The 19,841-nt window shown below is 38.9% G+C and overlaps 1 protein-coding gene across 3 annotated transcripts in view; it reads left to right on the top strand.

Moving 5' to 3' along the window:
- Positions 1-19,841, top strand: part of LOC121434350 (centrosomal protein of 128 kDa-like) — a 359,842-nt gene that overhangs the window by 291,768 nt on the left and 48,233 nt on the right. For all 3 annotated transcript variants that reach the window (XM_041633226.1, XM_041633227.1, XM_041633228.1), the window contains one exon: positions 12,468-12,491. In XM_041633226.1, coding sequence (XP_041489160.1) covers positions 12,468-12,491 — 24 coding nt within the window. The remainder of the gene's footprint in view (positions 1-12,467; positions 12,492-19,841) is intronic.

Genomic DNA, 19,841 nt, shown 5'->3' on the forward strand with positions numbered 1-19,841 from the left:
CACCTTTTCTCTGTGCTTATTCATCATGTTTTAAATAAACAGACTGAAGAAGTTGTTATTCAAACCCTCCCAAGGCTTCTTCAGTTTCATTCCGAAACCAAGTTCAAAATATTCTGGCAAAAATTTAAGGCACCATTCAAACATTTCCATAAATTTTAAATTGTGTAAAAAGTGATAAAACTAAAATGAGCTGGAAAAATGTCTAATAAGCATTTCTTCATCTCATAATCCATGATTGTTTTCAGATTCTGAAATTAGCTGTAATTCACCCTTGCGTTTCAGAGTCTCTATCCTATAGCTCTTTCTGGATTTATTTTTTTCACAAACATGCAGTGTCTTTAATATCATAGTGTTCATTCACAAAAGGAGGTAGAAACGCTGCCTGCTTGCTATCTTCTACCTTTATTACCCATTCCAGTGGAATAGATGTCATTTTTAGGAGAGAACCAACCATTAGAGTTGCCACGATTATGGGCAGGATTGGAGAATTTGGGCTCCCCAGTAGTGAAGAGCATGCTGTAGTCTACATCTCTAAGAAGCTTAGGACTGCTCCATTACCATTTTGCTGTTTCCCTGGTGAGTTTGAACCCATGTGTTAAAGTTTGCCTATTATTGGAACCAACTTAAAAACACACAGCAAAATCACATTCCCTTTTATTATTAGTGAAGTCAGTATAAAAAGATGTACAGATAACAGTTTTTATTTGAGCATTAAAGTTTATTGTGATGCCATATGCATTTTGTTGCACTGTCATCTGATAGCGCTTACAATGTTGTTCAGGAGTGCTCTTCTGGCTTAGGGAAGTTTAAGGATGAGGTCTCAGGAGAGTTTTCCAGTGGATCTCTAAACCTGCACACAAAATAGTCATGATAACTAGGAAGTATTTATTACTTGTTTGCTCACAAAACCTCATTGTCAGCCTATTGTGTTTCCATTGGCTTCATTTCCCAGACCATCAAGAAGAGAATTTGGTCAACTTGTTGTTTTCCAAGAGTGGGTAGAGTAAGACTTGGGAGACTGGGACAGAGGGATTGTAAGTTTGCGGTTAGCCTGGCATACATACCAAGATCCTGTCTCAATGAAGAGGAAAAGGAGAGAAAGACACAGAGAGTATGAATTAGATGAATTCTATTTGAATAGACTTGTATTGCAGACTAAGCTGGATCATTTAAACATGATAGAAAATTCAGCACTAATGTTTTTAGTCTGTTTTTGACTTTAAATGATAAATTAAATTACTACTAATTGTAGTAATCTGTTCTTGGGAGTCTAGGGAAATATTAAAATTAAAAACATATGTTAAAAATAGCTAATACAATTTTTGGTATCCAAACGTTGAAAAAAACAGTGTTGCTATTTGATGTGGGCAACTGAAAGAGATGTTTCTGTAGACAACAGAGTGAGTGTACTGTGTCCCTTTTGTTCTCAGACCTTAGAATTGAGGAAATTCTTTCCCATCTCTGGACCTTTATGTTGCTACTCACCCCTGTAATTTTCTTTTCCCTGGATCTCTCAATGACATTCTCATTTCCATCCTTTACATCACCTCAGATACCGCCTCTTTATAAGGCCTGACCCTGACCAGCCTATGCACAGTAAACTTTCGCCCGTACATACCCCAGGCACAATCCCTAGGCACCTTCTCTATTTATATTGTTCCTGCCTCCTTTGAAATGTGAGCTCCACCAAAAGAAAAAAAATACAGTTATTTCCCTTATTGATGCTATGTCTAACATAGTGCCTATCTCAATAATGTGAATGAATTCAGTACAGAGATTAGTGGAAACAAAGGAGGGGGAAAGAAAGAAACAAGGCATTGGAAAGAAATGAAAAATAAAAAATGGTATAAGGAATAAACAATGACCCGAGGAATAGTTTGTAGTGTGGGTATTGGTATTTATACATGCTCAAGAGTGTATTATGTAAAGAGTGTTTTAAAGTTGAGTAAAAATACTATGGCACTCTTTCTCTCCTCTCCCTTCTCCCGCCCCCACTGTGTGTCTGTGTGTCTCTCTCTGTGTGTAGGTGTGTGTACACCTTATCCTCCCCAGAAACACACAGTGACCTTTTGAAGCAAAAAGTAATTCTTAACAGGAAGCAATATCTTTCCATAGTCACTACGCTTTGCTGAAAGGTACAGTTTCTAAATGCCTTCCAATGTGCATGCCTTATGCTCATGTTTTCATTGCGCCGTGGAAAAGGCCATAGATAAGGCATAAGCAATCACTAGGCTATGTTCCCGTAAAGCTTTGTTTATGGACACTGAAATTTTGATTTCCTGCAATCTCATGTAGTAGTATTCTGCTTTGGTTTTGTTCAACCAAAAGAAAATTATAAAGACCATTTCAGTGCATGGTCCTGTGATACAGGTAGCTGGCTGGATGTGGCCAACTCTTCTGACTCCTGGACTAGCTTCAATGTAATCTAATGGAAAAATGCTTTGCCGTTTGCAGGATAACTGGCTCGGGGAGTAAGGAATAAGTCTTCCACTTCTACAAAGGATAAAATTCCTGTTGGTAAAATTTAGGGTAATTTTGCAGATGGAAGAAGAGTCTGATGTTATATGATCAGACCTTCCTGGTGTACAGTCACTTAGCATCCAGGAGGGTCCATTATCCATGGTGAAGTTGGGAGTCTGAGCAGTCCACATGGTCGTGGAACCGCCCAGGGCTGACTACTGAAAACTCATAATTCTACTTATTCCCTCTCTTCTCAGACTTGGGGAAAAGTATCTCCTTCTTTTAGTACAGTTTTGTGAAATCAAGATGTGGGCACATTAAACTAACTCCCTGTGTTCTTTATCACCCTGGAGGGGACAATGTATGGAATTTCAAGTGATGATTTCTCAAGACTTCGTGGTTTTAAATTGGATAAGGACTTATCTAAGGAACCATTTCAAAACACTGCATGATCTCATTTTCTCTAAATGTAGAAATTAAATAATTAGTTGAAAATTATGGTCTGTATTCATGTTTTTTTATAGCTATACTATTTTAAGCATCCCAATAACGTTAAGATAAGAGAGTTCCACAACTCTTTGATAACTCACATCTCTCTCAAACAGCCGAATCTGCTATCTAAACTTCCACCTTGGGAAGAAGCTAGTCAGTCTGCAGTGAAAACTCTGAATGCAGCTCAATTTGAAGATAAAGCAGTTAAGTATGTCATAGATAGGAATATTTAGGATATTTAAATCGAATAGCTGAAAAACACATCTGTTTTATTTTACGGCATACAGGATAACCCAGGCTTCAGGTATGCTTCCCATGGGGAAATGTAAACAAATCATTCACTTGTGTTCTTTCTTATATCATTAGATATAAAGAATAGCTTCCTAAGGGCAAGGAATTGGAGGTTTATTTTGCATTCATTAACTGCCTTTCTTTCGTACCTGGCTGTGTGTATTAGGAAATACCAATTAATAATAATGTTTTAATTAAGTCAAACTGAATAGGAAGAAGAAAATGTAACGTAAAGTCAGCCAAACAGATGGTTTAAAACTTCCAGCTCAGGTCTCGATTTCTCTCAGCTGCAGTCCCTCTGACATGTAGCACTGAGAAGTAGGCACACACAGGAACACATGTGGGGAATGTGGTATCGAAAGGTGTGCAGTTGTCTGATATGTTTCCTTCAGTGTCGAGTAAATAACTCTGTGTATAAAATAGGATGCAGATTATCGGGACTGCACAGGGATGGGCCGTTTAATCATCAAGTGGACTGTGTGGTTGTGCCATTAAGATTCAACTGTGTGGCACACAGGACAGGTAAGGATATGGCTATAATTCAGTCCTCAGGAGGAAGAGGCTTGGGCCAAAGAGTCCTATGCTTATAATGGTTTTCTTGTGATAATTTTCTTCCAAGAAGTCTCGGAGATATGTGCGTTTGAGGGAAATAAAGGAGATGTGATATTTAGGGTTTCCTTGGGCCAGCTTCCTTTAGAGGCCGTCCAGTGCATATCTCTCTTCTACCCGCAAACACAAGCCTACTCTATTATTTTTCTACACATTCTCCATGACACGGTCCTCTTCCTAACCATGGCATCATCACCACTGCGGTATGACTGCTCAGGCTTCGGAGCATTTTTGCAAACGTGTGGCTAACCCCACAGCCTGGAGACCTGTACTCTATTTTTTAAAGTGTGAATCCCTGGGAAAATTATGATGTGTTGATTTCTCAGTTGCTGGCATTCTTCCTCTACTACCCAACTGCTGTTCTTACGTCTCTCTCTGGGAATAGTCAATCTTAGAAATCAAACAACTGTCATTTACATTGCCCCAGACACCACCATAGGCTATATTTTATCTGCTGATAATTTTCACTTGTACTGTATCCCAGATGCCACACAATGACCAAAATGCCTTTGTTTCCTGCTAGTGGTCATTTCAATGTGGAATTGGAAACTCCTAGGAGAACAATAATTCCATCTTCTACCTTCATTTTTTTTCCTTAAGGTACATTTTGTAGACACATGCCTACATAACCCATTAGTTTGAATCTTAAAGGAGGAATCTTGAAATGACCCCTGCTTTGAAAAGATTGCTTCTTGATTTTTAAATAGAGTGAAGAAACCTAACTTTGGTGCTAGTTTCATAGAATTAAGTGCTAGAATTTATAGCATCTTGAAGCAACCCCCTCCATTTCTTTTCTGACTGTACTTTCCAAAATCTAGAGGCAAATCTACACAGCTTCATTTATCTTCCCTATTTGCTTTCTCCACTCCATAAACCATCACCCAGGCCCTTCTGTATTTCCCTATACAGTAGATTCGAAATTACATGGCATCCTTGTGAGACTACAGTGCCACCCTCTCTGGAACAGACAGCTGATTTTTCTTGATCAGTAATGACCTCATAACAAGCAAAACCATGAACCCAAGTGCTAATCTGAGAGCACAACAGAAGGCAGGCACAGAAGCCAGCTGCAGGCTCAGTAATACCCTACCCAAGAGAATGTACCAGAAACGTGGAAAAGACACTTTGAGTCTGTTTGTAAATTCTGTGATTGTCTCTGCATCTCAGACACTTGCCACACCAGGCCATATGATAAGGAATATTCTTAGATACTAGTCTAGGCCAGGATTTGACATGTCCCTTTAGATTGGCTTCTCTTGGCAAGTGTAAGTTGTCATTTAGTGACAGCATTTTAAGATGAAACTTTCACTTGTAGTTTTTTTCATTTCTTTCATTGGTTCTAATTTGTTGTTTTGGACCCTGAAGTAGCTTAATTTAGAAAAAAAAGCATGTAGCAGCTATTAAAATACTCATAGTATCTAGTGTAATGAGGTAACAGTAAATAGTAGTACCTATTGATGGGTAAATTGAAAATTGAATGGCTGGTACATCAGTGCAAACTTCCCTGATATCATCCATCCTCAAGAAAGTCAAGAGTAACTGTGCTTGACTACTGAAAGGAGCATGCAATTTTATATATAGATCATAATTGTGTATATATAAATATATATATTCAGAACCAATTTATGCCATATTGTAAATGTTTTTTATGTCGCTGTGTTGAAATTTTGGATTTTTTTAAACCTTCATTTTATTTCACTTTATTTGAAATCCCTTTAGGAAATGCTTATCTTGTTAGTGATAGTCAATAAAAGCTTTGTTCTTCCTTTCTTTGTACTACCTTGACATTTGGGAAAGAATGTGTTTGAGGTTATTTCTACTTTTTTTTAGTTAATAAACTATGACTGACTATTAAATGCGACTATTTGCTATGAGGAAATGCCTAGAAGGAAAAATGTATATACTATATACCACTTGCATTTTGTTCCATTCATATATCCTTTGTTAAAGACATATCACATACAGTATGATTGCCCACTAGATAGAACTGACATTGGGCCTGGGTGAGATAGATGGCTCAGTTGGCAATGTGCTCTCTGTGCAAGCTTAGGGACCTGATTTCCATCCCCACTTACAAAACTGAACATTTTAGTATATGAGTGTAATCAAAGGGATGAGGAGCTGGAGAGAGGAGGATCATTCAGGCTTACTGGCTGGTTAATGTAGCCAAGTTATGAGTTCCAGATTCAGTGATACCATAACTTAAAAATTAAGATGGAATGTGAATGAAGAAGACACCCAACACTGACTCCTGATTTCCGCATGTGCACATACAGGTACACGTCTACATATTCTCTCCACATGTGCACACACAGGCACACATCTGCATATGTTCTCCACATGTGCACACACAGGCACACGTCTACATATTCTCTCCACATGTGCACACACAGACACACATCTACATAGAATCTCCACATGTGCACACAGGCACATGTCTACATATTCTCTCCACATGTGCACACACAGGCACACGTCTACATATTCTCTCCACATGTGCACACACAGGCACACGTCTGCATATTCTCTCCACATGTGCACACACAGACACACGTCTGCATATTCTCTCCACATGTGCACACACAGGCACACGTCTATATAGACTCTCCACATGTGCACACACAGGCACACGTCTGCATATTCTCTCCACATGTGCACACACAGGCACACACCTGCATATTCTCTCCACATGTGCACACACAGGCACACATCTGCATAGACTCTCCACATGTGCACACATAGGCACACGTCTGCATAGTCTCTCCACATGTGCACACACAGGCACACGTCTGCATAGACTCTCCACATGTGCACACACAGGCACACGTCTGCATATTCTCTCCACATGTGCACACACAGGCACACGTCTGCATATTCTCTCCACATGTGCACACACAGGCACACACCTGCATAGACTCTCCACATGTGCACACACAAGCACACATCTGCATAGACTCTCCACATGTGCACACACAGGCACACGTCTGCATATTCTCTCCACATGTGCACACACAGGCACACACCTGCATATTCTCTCCACATGTGCACACACAGGCACATGTCTGCATAGACTCTCCACATGTGCACACACAGGCACACATCTACATAGAATCTCCACATGTGCACACAGGCACATGTCTACATATTCTCTCCACATGTGCACACACAGGCACACGTCTACATATTCTCTCCACATGTGCACACACAGGCACACGTCTGCATATTCTCTCCACATGTGCACACACAGGCACACGTCTGCATAGACTCTCCACATGTGCACACACAGGCACACGTCTGCATATTCTCTCCACATGTGCACACACAGGCACACATCTGCATAGACTCTCCACATGTGCACACATAGGCACACGTCTGCATAATCTCTCCACATGTGCACACACAGGCACATGTCTGCATAGACTCTCCACATGTGCACACACAGGCACACATCTGCATATTCTCTCCACATGTGCACACACAGGCACACATGTACTTGTACTCACAGAAGATTTGGTGCTGGCAAGAGGAGCGGTCTTTGGGGTGAAACTGAGTAGTTACCCTTCTGGAATAGGCTATGTTCATTTAGTGGGAATGTGTCCTTACTGTTGGATTATCCTTTTGAAAACTCTTAGCCATCATAATCCTTTTTTCTTTTTTTTTTTTAATTTTCGAGACAGGGTTTCTCCGTAGCTTTTGGTTCCTGTCCTGGAACTAGCTCTTGTAGACCAGGCTGGCCTCGAACTCACAGAGATCCGACTGCCTCTGCCTCCCGAGTGCTGGAATTAAAGGCGTGTGCCACCACCGCCCGGCTATAATCCTTCTTTCTAAAGAGGATTACAAAATTCTTTTACTTGAAAAGCTTTGACCTGTAAAAAGCAGATTCATCTTTTGTTTGTATGCCAGTGCTGTTTTTCTCCTATGTTCATAATACTTCTACAGGTCTTCTCTGATTGTGTGTGATTCTGTGATGAGGGCATGAGAGTTCTTCAACTGTCCTTTTCTACAGCAAAATAATTTTTGTTATTTTAATCTGTAAGCTTCTAATTTATCCGTTAAATGTGATAGCTAATTTAATGTGTCTAATTGATTGGTTCAGCTGATTCAAGTGAACTGTTAGTGATCTGCCATTCAGATACCAGTGATCCATTTCACGCTCATTTCCAACCTGGCCGACAATCCTTTCCCATCTGCAGGGATGTTAATGAATTTGCCTCGGTACATTCCTGAATCCTAATGCACACTCCATTGCAACCATCAGTAAATGAATATTTATGGTTCACGGCAGAGCATTCACCTCATCCTAAAAAGTTAAAATACATTTTAACAGTATACATACTGTAAGCTTCCTCCCAACTATAGCTCTGCCTACATGGCTTGTCAAACCCAGAATAAATTAGAATACAGTGTCTAGCTGCATTATTCTCACTAGATAGTTTATGATGGCTACGTGTGAGAATAATTGTTAACCCTGCACATTTAAGCCAGTGACTGTCCAGCTCCATGGGAATCCTGTATATATTAAAATCATCATTTTTTTCCACTGTAGATGTTTCTGAAACTTTGCCTTATAATTAAAGAGTGGTAGAAATGAATTATTTAATCACAAAAAATCCCAATGATAACACTGTAGACCTTATCCTCCCTAAACTTTGTTTCTTCAAAATATTTGAAGGAACTTTTTCCTTTAATTTCTATTTTGATATTGTTGTTTAATCTTGTATTCCCCTCAGAAATTCATATATTTGCTTCTGCATTAGTCTTAATTGTGTCCTTATTCCTGGTGTTAATTATCCAGAAACATTTCTTTAAAGAGAAGTAGATTTGTTTAATAGAGTAATTTATTTGTATGCTACTCCTATATCTTATTTTAGATGTTTTTATATGAAGTAATAACTGGAAGTTCTTAGATAACTTTGGAGATTCTGCCATTGTCTTAAGAGCATAAGAAATTATGTGTATAAGTCTGTTATATTTAATGTCCATTTTCCTTAGAAGATTTATTTTCAGCTAGTGTTCAAATCTATGACTGTAAAGATAAAGACATTTATCCTAATACATCACCTAAAATAACTTGGTTACCATGACAGTATCTTCATTACTATGGAGGTTGCCTTCCCTCTCTGAGCCTTCAACCTTAACTACGCCTTTAATGTTACTATGCTTTTCAAGGTTTAGGCTTGAAAATAAGGACTTTATTTAAAGGGTGTTGATTCTATATGGAGCCTGAAGATAAAATTTATGGAAATAAAATTTGGCAGTTCAAACAGAAAAAGAAAGAATGCCAATTCATCAGTGAAGGTCTTACTAGAGAAATTGGTTACATTTGTGGCCAGTTATGGTTTTCTACATTCATAAGTTTTTAAATCACCTTAATTAATAAAGATAATTGTTTTGGCTTTCTTATCTCTTACAATTGAGACTTTAAAGCTATGTGGTTTAGATCACGCTCACTGGTGGGAACAATGACATTATCTGCTCTTATTAGCTGCTGCTGTTATTGACAACCTGAATTAATACAATTTAGGTTAATAAGAACCTCCTATTTCTTTAATGTCCTCATTTAACAAATCCAGTTCCATTTTATGTATTTGTGTGTGGGTAGGATCACTCCCGTAAATGTCTCAGGATAACACCTAGGAATTGACTGTCTCATTCTACCCTGTGTTTCCCAGATCAAACTTTGGATCAGACTTATTGGCAAGCACTACCCATAAACCACCTCACAGGCTCCTCCTGGCTTTTTATTTATGTTTCATTTTCCATTGCACCCTGATTCCATTACCACTAAAGAAGAAAGTAAGCTGTAGGCAAGTAGGCATTAGTAGGCCACAGTAGAGGTAGTGCTTATTGGCTTTTATGTTTTAAACAGATGGTGTAATTTAACTGTTTTTTTTTGTCCGTAGTTCTATAGAGTAGTCTCATGTTTACAAGTCATACAAATATTTAGAGAGAATTCAGATATATAGCATAAATCAGTTTATCGTTGCCATAAGTGTGATAAGGCTGTAAGCAGATGGATAGAATTCAGGCATAGCATAAATCAGAATGATATCTTTGCCATAAATGTGATAAAAAATTAAAGCAGATGGGAATTAAGCTCTTCTGTTTTGATATTCTTCTGTTTTCACATTATATGAATTTTCTTATTTCAAGCCAGTTACATGTGTTTTCTTACAATATAGTAACCTTAAACATCATCAGCCCACAGAGCATGGTATGGGGAATCTTCAAGTTCATGAAAGGGTTTAGATATTCGAATTCCCTATGCAGTGGTTTATCTAAGGTGGCCATGGCCACTCTCTGCTCAGTCTGCACAGGACAGTGACGCATTGCTGACTGGTGACGCTCCAGGTTTGCTATGACTCGGAAGCCTATAGTAGCAGCAGAATAGAGACTCTTTCAGGTGCCATATGTGTTTGAGATCACACTCAAACATGAAATGTCATAAGTCACCATGGAATATTGATTTATGAGAATTATGGTGGCACGGGGAAGTCCTACCAAGTATACCAATAAAAGGTAATTAAACAAATTACGTTGCTTAGCAGCCAGCTTTGGGTTTTGTTCCATAGTGTATAGTGCTGATATGCTAACTTGTGCCCGCATAGCCAAATGTGTGGAGCCAACTTATAGAATTTCTCCAAGAAAAGCCCTCAGTTTCTGGTGAGCTGAAAGAATGTAAGTGAATCTATTTAAAGAAAAGGATTCCCAATTCCATAGATTTCCTCTAGTTGCCCAAAATGGTAGAAGAGCAACACATGGCCTTGTCCCCTGGAATAATCTGACATTCTATCTTGACCTTCTGACTTAACTTCCTCTCAAATCCAGTTTTTAAACTTGGTGAATATGTCCAGTTTCCCCATTTAACCTCTAGAAAGTTGTGAGAATAGTTATCGAGTTCAAAACTATTTTCTTCAATCATTTGTCTTGTTAAAGAATGTTGTCTCAGACTCCTTTAAAACCAGCATTTCTGTAAACTAGATTCTGTGGTTACTCTGTAGAGTAAACTGTATAGCAGGGCCTTCGGCTTCATAGAAATCTTTATCATTCAATATTTGTACATGACCTTTAACTGTTTAAGTTAAATCTAATTTTTACTAGCTCACCCACTTCATTGTTTGCCTAATGAGACTAGTGTGTGTGCTAGTGTCCTCTGCTCGCCACTGCTACCACCCGGCTGTGATTCGTGTGTTCACATTTATCTCACACTCACATATTCTTTTTTTTCAATTGAGAAAAGGAAAAAAAGTTTCAGCCTCCTCCCAGCCTCCCATTTCCCTCCCCTTCCTCCCACCCTTCCCCTCCCTCCACTCCTCTCCCCCTCCCTCTCCAGTCCAAAGAGCAGTCAGGGTTCCCTGCCCTGTGGAACGTCCAAGGTCTGCCCCCCTCCACCCAGGTCTAGGAAGGTGAACATCCAAACTGGCTAGGCTCCCACAAAGCCAGAACATGAAGTAAAATCAAAACCCCGTGCCATTGTCCTTGGCTTCTCATCAGCCCTCATTGTTCGCCATGTTCAGAGAGTCCGGTTTTATCCCATGCTTTTTCAGTCACAGTCCAGCTGGCTTCGGAGAGTTCCCAATAGATCAGCCCCACTGTCTCAGTGGGTGGGTGCACCCCTCGTGGTCCTGACTTCCTTGCTCATCTTCTCCCTCCTTCTGCTCCTCATTGGGACCTTGGGAGCTCAGTCCAGTGCTGCTCCAGTGTGGGTCTCTGTCTCTATCTCCATCCATCGCCAGCTGAAGGTTCTATGGTGATATGCAAGATATTCGTCAGTATTGCTATAGGATAGGGTCATTTCAGGTTCCCTATCCTCAGCTGCCCAAGAAACTAACTGGGAACATCGCCTTGGGCTCCTGGGAGCCACTCTAGGTTCAAGTCTCTTGCCAACCCTAAGGTGGCTCCCTTAACTAAGAATTGTGCTTCCATGCTCCCCTATCCAACCTTCCTTTATCGCAATCACCCTGTTTCCCCAAGTTCCCCCCATCCTACACTGCGGTAAAAAACAATGACTTCTCGAATTTTGCATGCAAATGGATGGAAATAGAAAACACTATCCTGAGTGAGGTAACCAAGACCCAAAAAGATGAACATGGGATGTACTCACTCATAATTGGTTTCTAGCCATAAATAAGGGTCACAGAGTCTACAATTGGTGAACCTAAAGAAGCTAAATAAGAAGGTGAACCCAAGGAAAAACATATAGTTATCCTCTTGGCTATGGGAAGTAGACAAAATTGCCGGGGAGAAAATTGGGATCTTGGGGGTGGGGTGGGATGGGGGTAAGGGGAGATAGGGAGACACTCACATATACTTGAGGGGATAATTTTAGCAGTACAGTGGAGATATGAGCTATTCTTCTCAGTAACTGGATCTGAATTTGTCACATTTTCTATTAAGTTAAACCCTGAGGTCCTATCCATTGGTAGATACCATAAGAAAAGGTATTGTAGTTCTTTCCTGCCTGTTTTTCTGTTGCTGAGATCATTTGAGTATGGACTTTTAATTTTTGTATTTTTAAAATAATACTTTGCTAATAGCAGTTAGACAGAAAAACCTGCAAACAAAGTCAGCTTACAGATTTGCTTTAATAATTCTGTATTATGCTTCATTTGCAGGACCGTGTAAATGCATTAGAAACGGTAAGTGGGACATTTTCCTTCTTGTATCAGAATTACTGCTCTCTGATGTGGATTTCAGAGCCCACCAAAGGAAGCAGTTCCAGAAAGTATTTCTAGAACTACTGCTAAGATTGAGAGCAGGGAAGGCGCTAAAATGTGTCTAAAAGGTATGTGGCCATAGACTTCCTGGTGAAACCTCTCAAAAGGGAAGTGTGAATGCGTGGAGACTGCAGCTGTCTCGGGATGGGCAAGCGATGACCAACTACTCTGGAAAAGAGGGGCAGTGTGAAAATGACCCATGCCTTGCCTGCCTTTTCTGCATTCCACCATCACTGGAAATGCTGGTTAGCAAGCATTTTTGAAGTCCAAGTTTTTAACATATTGTTTTTAGTTTTTACCATTGTCCAAAGAGAATGATAAAAACTAGTCAGCCTTTTTCTAACAATCTTACTTGAAGACATCTACTATTGGGGAATGGTTTTAAGTATCTAGCTGTAAACACTGCCTGGTTGCATTTATTTATTAGAAAAATGATTAATTTTTAACTATGAGAGAAACCAACATATCTACAGTTGAACAACATAGATGAAGTACAGCATTGTAACCCACCGTGCTGTGGTCATCATAAAAGAGGCTTATGTTATAATTTCAAATGAAAACTAACTCAAGAAGCAAACTCCCATGACTTCAGTGATATTCTCTACATACCTAAGACACAGCAGAGTGGGAGAACCCACAGCAGGCACTTGCCAGATATGAATTATGTTTTGTGAGTATGATTTTTTTGCCTACCAGGTTTAGAAATTATGGTTGTTTTGCTTTGGTAAGTATTTCTGCACAGTAACATGTGAATCAGAATTAGAGGCATACAAGGTTCGCGGTGTAAACTCCAGCGCTCAGTTATTTGCCTGGCATATGCAGGACTCTGGATTCCATCTCCAGCACCACATTCAATAAAGGGGGAAGTAGAGAAACAGTAGAATAAACTATAGTACTACTTTATGGCAAAATATTATGCAGCAATAAAAAGACATATTTAAAGAAGTAATGATGTAAAAAAAAAGTAAAGTAAAAATCGCTGTGTTGTTATGGGGGGAAAGTATAGCAATGTATAAACTTTGATACAAATACTAGATATGCATATTTTTGCATTAAACAGTCATTAAGAGATTACACAAAATATTAACAGTGTCTTGGGAACAGTGGTGATTTTTCTTTGGGTAAATTTTTAATGTACAGGGAGGAATGAAACTCCTTTAAGCAATAAAGCTAGTAAGAAAAGTCTGAGCTGAACTTTATGAAAGAGAAATAAAGGAGTCTGTTTTTATAAAGTAACACTGTCCAGACTTGGGAATTTCTTCCTCCGGTTTAACTCTCAAAAAGTTCACTCACTGTCCCACTTCCAGTGTGGTACCACTAGAGGCAAACAGTGTCTGCCTTTTCCTCTGCATTTTTACTTAGTTTTAGGAGTGTCTTGCCAACAAGCTTATGACTTAAATATTCTCTTTAAAACAGGAGAAAAATGGCAATGTGTGTATTTGGAGACACACTGAGAGCACAAAATACCATCCATACATGTCTAGAAAGATGCATCTTCCTTGACTCTGCATCTGTAAAATTTTGGGCAAGTCTTTATACCAGAGAAGGAAAAACCTTAGAACAAATAGAAAAGCCTAGTAGTGGGTTGCCATTATCATTGTGATCATGTGTTAACTGTGTTTTTTTTTAATATCAGAATTTTGTCGGTGTGATATTCAAAATGACAGGTTACATCAAGACAAAATCTATATTGTTTCCTTGTATTTGTTGATCTTTTTCTATACCTAACATATTTTTCTATTGAAGTATCATTCAGTAGAATCTTAAAGACCTTTTCCTAGGTGTTTCCTGGAACCTAAGTTAAAAATCAAAAGTCATCATGAGAAAAATAAAAATGATTAAATGGACTGTGGTTGGTATGGTAACAGTTTTCTCAAAAATAATTATCATAAGTAAAACCATAAAAATTAAAATACTTGATGATAGTGTTAGTGCTCAAATATTATGAAGTCCTTTGACTTCATATGGCATTATAAGAAGCGGAATTTAATTCACTAGGTGGGCTCCTCAACTGATAAAGTATTTTATAGTTCATAAAATCAAATATGCTGAAAGCAGTTTGAATCATTTATTATTCTCTCGTAATTCAGACTCTAGAGTTAGGCACATATTGGTGTCTCCCACTTGGCTCTGGTTCTGAAGGTCACAGAAGGAGTCACATGCAGGGTGTGTGCTGTGTGGCAGCAGATGTCACTTTGCAGCTCATCATTCCCTTGGGGGTACTAATGATTGGTTAGTTTAGGTGTTCAGGTAGTTTTAATACCTAAAAGCAATATGTTTCTTTTTTTATTTATTTTATTGAGCTCTACATTTTTCTCTGCTCTCCTCTCTTCCTCCCCCTCCCCGTCAACCCTCTGCAGTGTGTTTCTTTATCATCCCGTGATGTCATTTGACAGTTGCCACCATTGAACTCTGCTTGTGTGTTCATTCTTCCTCTTTCCTCTCATTCACTGTCAGACAAGCTCCTTGGATTTCAAATTATGCCTTATTTGTAAATGAATCCCCAATATCTGTCAAAAGCTCATATACATGGTAGGCATTAAGAAAATATGTGTTGAATGGAAAATGTTGAACTCTCTCTTACTCTTGTACAAGACTGTACATAGCAAACTAAGTATAAATAGTATCAGTCCAGTAGTTAAGGGAAAATTTTTCCAGAAGTATGTTAATTAATTTCTGGGTTTTTCCATATGGCACCATATACTATTTAAGGTTTTACTGAGCACAAACCATTTTCCTGGTTTACCTGGAGTTTTCCTTAGAAGAAAACCTCTTCAACCAAAATGCAGCAAGTTGATTTCCCAAATAAAAAGAAATGATTAGCTGAAGAAAACTCTGGATGAAAATCCTCTGCTCATAGGCAGGGGAAATATGAGACCTTTGTCTTTTCTGGGCACTCTCAAGGTGCTGTGTTGTCAGGTGGAGGAGAGGTGTCACTTGAGTATCAATGAGTGCTGCTGGGAGGTAAGTGGACTGCTCAGAGCCCTCCGGTGGGAGTGCTCTGTTACAAAGAAAAGATGGGTAGGATAAATGAGAGCAGCATTGTGTCTGGGAGCATCACAAAAATGACAGGTTTTGTAGTCTGAAGACATGAGGAGGAGGAGAGAATTATCTGTGACACATGAAGAGTTTGGTAGTGTCATGCAGAAAGAGCCAGAGGAGGCATTCCAGATAAAGGATGTAATGGAAACGAGCATAGGGTTTGTCACGCTAATACTTTAAAGACAGTTGAGATCATGATTCTCCTGTGATGATAAAATGAGCTTCTGTGAAATTTGCTTATTTAACTGCTTAATGATGGCATGAACAGCATGTTATAACTAATTCAAAGGAACAAAGAACTGTGGGGGGGGGCAGAAAAAAGGGACCGAGGGGGTGGGTCCTGATGTGAACTGGCTTCTTCCCTAGTAGAAAATAAAAGCAATTGAAACTAGCCAAAATGAATCATCTGTTAATGGGACTCATTTTCTGTCAGTGTCTACAACTGGGAATTGTACAAACTCAATGGCAGTGCCATGTGTAGGCCAAGTGTTGTGATCTGGTAGGGTCAGAAAATCACTAAGGGTGTGCTCAGCAGAAACTACTGAAACACCTGACTTTTGTTTTCTTTCAGAAGCTTTCATATTTTCTCAGGGTAGAGTCATTACAGTCTTCAACATAGGTAACAGCTTATTAGTGGTGATAGTTAGCAGTCTGGGTCTATGAAATGCAAACTTTGGGCTTGATCTGTTGTGACACCGGAGGTACAAGTGGCTTCCTTTTGAGAACCAGTTTCTACTGGTTGGCACTGGATGCTGAGACTTGGGAGGAATTCTAGGTTTTCCTTGGGGATGAATGTTGGGAGCCAAAGAGTTGTAAACTTTCTTTTATTCCATAGAGAGCTGTTAATGGCTTCTGTGCCCTTGCCTGTGTTTTGAACTGCAGTGTAAAGACATAGGGTATAGTCTTCCTGCCCCTGACAGAGCGCTGTGGTGAGTGAGAGACTGTATATAAAGGTGGGAAGGGCACCTTGGATGAAAACCGGCTTTGGAAATACACTTGAAAAAATGAAGGAATGGGAGCTCTCAATTGACGTCACTGTTCTGAGAAAGGACTAACACACTAAGTAAGTGGAAGCTAGATCCCAGGGAAGGCGAGAAACAAGTGAGAAAGTAAGGAAATAAAGGAGAATTTACAGCATTTCAACTTGGATCATTTTTCAAGTAATTTATAAATCTCTCTTTATTGTTGTTTTATGAATGAATACCTTGATACTTTAGATTCTCACATTCTGTTATTGAAACTTGGCATGACTTAAGCAGCCCAGACATCCCATCCCATATAATAGTGTGGAATCATTAAGATAAAGTTCATTTTCAGTAGCAGGCCAAGCCTAGTGAGTAATTGGCAGAATGGTGCCATGGCTGAGTCTCAGAGCCCAGGCTCCTCCCTTTGCCCTGCCGGCCTCCATGCGTTCTGCCTTGTCCACCTGTGCTCATTATGACTGCATTATAAATAGTAAAAGGAAAATTGGGAGATAAAAGAATGTATCATTCACCAGGAAGTGAACGCACCTTCAACCCAGCACTTGGGAGCCAGAGGCAGGTGGATCTCTCTGAATTGGAGGCCAGCATGGTCTACAAGAGTTTGGACTGTTACACAAAGAAACACTGTCCCGAAAACCAAAAAAAAAAAAAAAAGAAAGAAAGAAAAAAAGAAAAAGAATGTATAATTCTTTCAATGGTATTGGAAAGTTGTATCATATATACATATGTCATTTCATATACCTGCCTATGCCATACATAGCTCTAAGGTTAAAAAATAACTGTACATTCCAAGCATCCCACAATTTAAAACATAAATTGTAGTGGGAATTGTTAAATGTATAGAATGGGATGATAATCATGTGTTTAAGTATGCCAGCTTGGCAGAAATGATGCTTCGTGAGAAATTTAAGTACTTAGATACTTACATAAAAAAAGAGATGAAATCCAAATTAATATGAAAAAGATAATAAATGCAGAGAAATCACAGAAAAATAAAAACATAGGAAAGAAGTAGAAATTAATTTACTGTGAAGAAACAGTCATACAGTGAGCTGGTGAAGTGACTTCAGTGACTTTGCCTGATGATGTGCTCTGACCAGCCTGCCTTGGTGCGAGTGACCATTGTTACTCCTCGTGAAGACACGAGCCCAGAAGCTGGAGTGTTGTGTAAGCTATAACCAGAATATCAGGGAAGGTGACCAAGTTCCTAAAAATGTAATTCCTAGAGCTAAGAATAAATTTACTAAATAGGCCAGTGACTGAGTTCTAAAATGATGTTTAATTCAGTCTTAATGAAAAATTGCTTCCAAAGAGTTCGCAAGCCAGAATAATTTTATGTTAAACTTTTCAAATGTTGCAGAAAGAGTTAAGTTTCATGAAAACTTTCCCTGAGTCTAGGAAAAAAGGCAGATGCACAGCTCATGTTATAAGCCGCATGATTTTATTGCAAAGCCAGACAGAGTGTAAATAAAGAAAATTGGTGTCTTTTCAATTATTACCATGTATACAAAATTAATGGACCAAATTATTAGAAAAATAAATTTTTAATGTTTTATATACAGCTTTATTTAAAAAGCATAATCATGAATAAACTGAAGTTATTCCTGGAATATGGGTTGGTTTAGCATCAGAAAATTCACCAATGTAATTCACCATACTGATAGATTAGTTAGGGCTCCTTAAGATGTTCATCTTTAATAGTAATTAGGGGAATGATAATGAAAACTACCCAGAATTGTCACTTTCATTAGCCGGTACATATATATTATAGCCATGTTTTCTGTCCATGGTGTCTTTTACCAAAAACAAGGAGAATTGAAACATGTTATCAGAACCTAGGGTTTTTTGGTCTTATTTTGTTTTTACTTCAAAATGATTATTGCCACCTCCAACAGTGATGTCCAAAGACAACTAGTGAGGGTATGACTTCCTGGTGGGGTACTATGCTCCCCTGGACATTCCAGGCTCTTCCAACGAATTTCAGGCACAAACAGTATAAAGACAACTGCATTTCCCAGCCTCAGCTCTGCATACGCTCTTCTTACACTGTGCTGCTTGAACAGGCTGCCCTAGCTCTCAGAAAGCCTCCTTCCTGATAGCAAGGGCTTCAGGCACTTAACAGTGCCAACGGAGAAGTGTTCAGTAAGCATCTCTCATAGACCTCCCAAACCAGAAACTGAATGCTTAGTAACCACCTGGCAGTCCTTCGGTTCATCTGATGCTTTCTAGACCTTTGCTTTCAATGAGGTCAAACAGGAATTTAATCAAACTGATAAATCAACATAATTAATTTTGGATGACAGATCCAAATCTGTCACAATTCAATAATTGTCATAAAAATAGTCAAGAAAATAAGGTGGATATGTGAACACTACTTTTGTTTGTTTGTTTGTTGTTTTGTTTTTTTGAGACAGGGTTTCTCTGTATAATGGTTCTAGCTGTTCTGGAACTAGCGCTTGTAGATCAGGTGGCCTTGAACTAACAGAGATCTGTTGGACTTGCCTACCGAATGCCGTGATCAGTACCACCTGGTTCCGTGTATGTTTATGTGAACAAAATTCCTCAATGATTAAATCTATGGAAACAAACTAAAAAGAAATACAGTGGAACCCTGACTTAGTGAAACAGAATCAGCCTGCAATCCTGAACACTCAGGCTAATTAAATACAATGACAGTCACTATTCTCATTCCATCAATGATACACTTTGGTTTCTTTCTTTCTTTTCTTTCTTTCTTTCTTTCTTTCTTTCTTTCCTCCTTTCCTTTCCTCCCTCCCTCCCTCCCTCCCTCCTTCCTTCCTTCCTTCCTTTCTTTTTTTGCTAATATTTCATAAAAAAATGTTTTATTTTTCTTAAAGTTTCTTAATTAGAATAATAATAATGTATGTAGAGTTTGTAGAGTTATATAGAGTTTGTGGTCATCAGAAATTTTACAGTGCAGTTGTTCTCTATGTTTGTATTGGTATGTTTTTAATGAAAAGTATGACAGAGTAACAAATATATTAGTTTAGGACTATAAGAAAAAAATGTTAGGAATATAAAGGGAAGGGGCAGTGACAAAATTAGTGTTTTTCATGTTTTCTTTTAAAATTGTTTTTAGCCTTTGAAAATTTCCTGAGTACATGTTGAGCACACCTTTCAAATGAGCGTGTCTGTCATCCCACCTACCTTCACTTCCCTCCTTCAGCACCCCTAGGTCCCAGCACATCTCCCTTTTCACTCTGCCTTTACTGTTTTTATGAAAATA

The sequence above is a fragment of the Microtus oregoni genome, unplaced genomic scaffold (assembly GCF_018167655.1).
Source record: "Microtus oregoni isolate MIOR12 unplaced genomic scaffold, Mior012 000043F_ref0000047, whole genome shotgun sequence".
In the NCBI taxonomy this organism is placed as follows: domain Eukaryota; kingdom Metazoa; phylum Chordata; class Mammalia; order Rodentia; family Cricetidae; genus Microtus; species Microtus oregoni.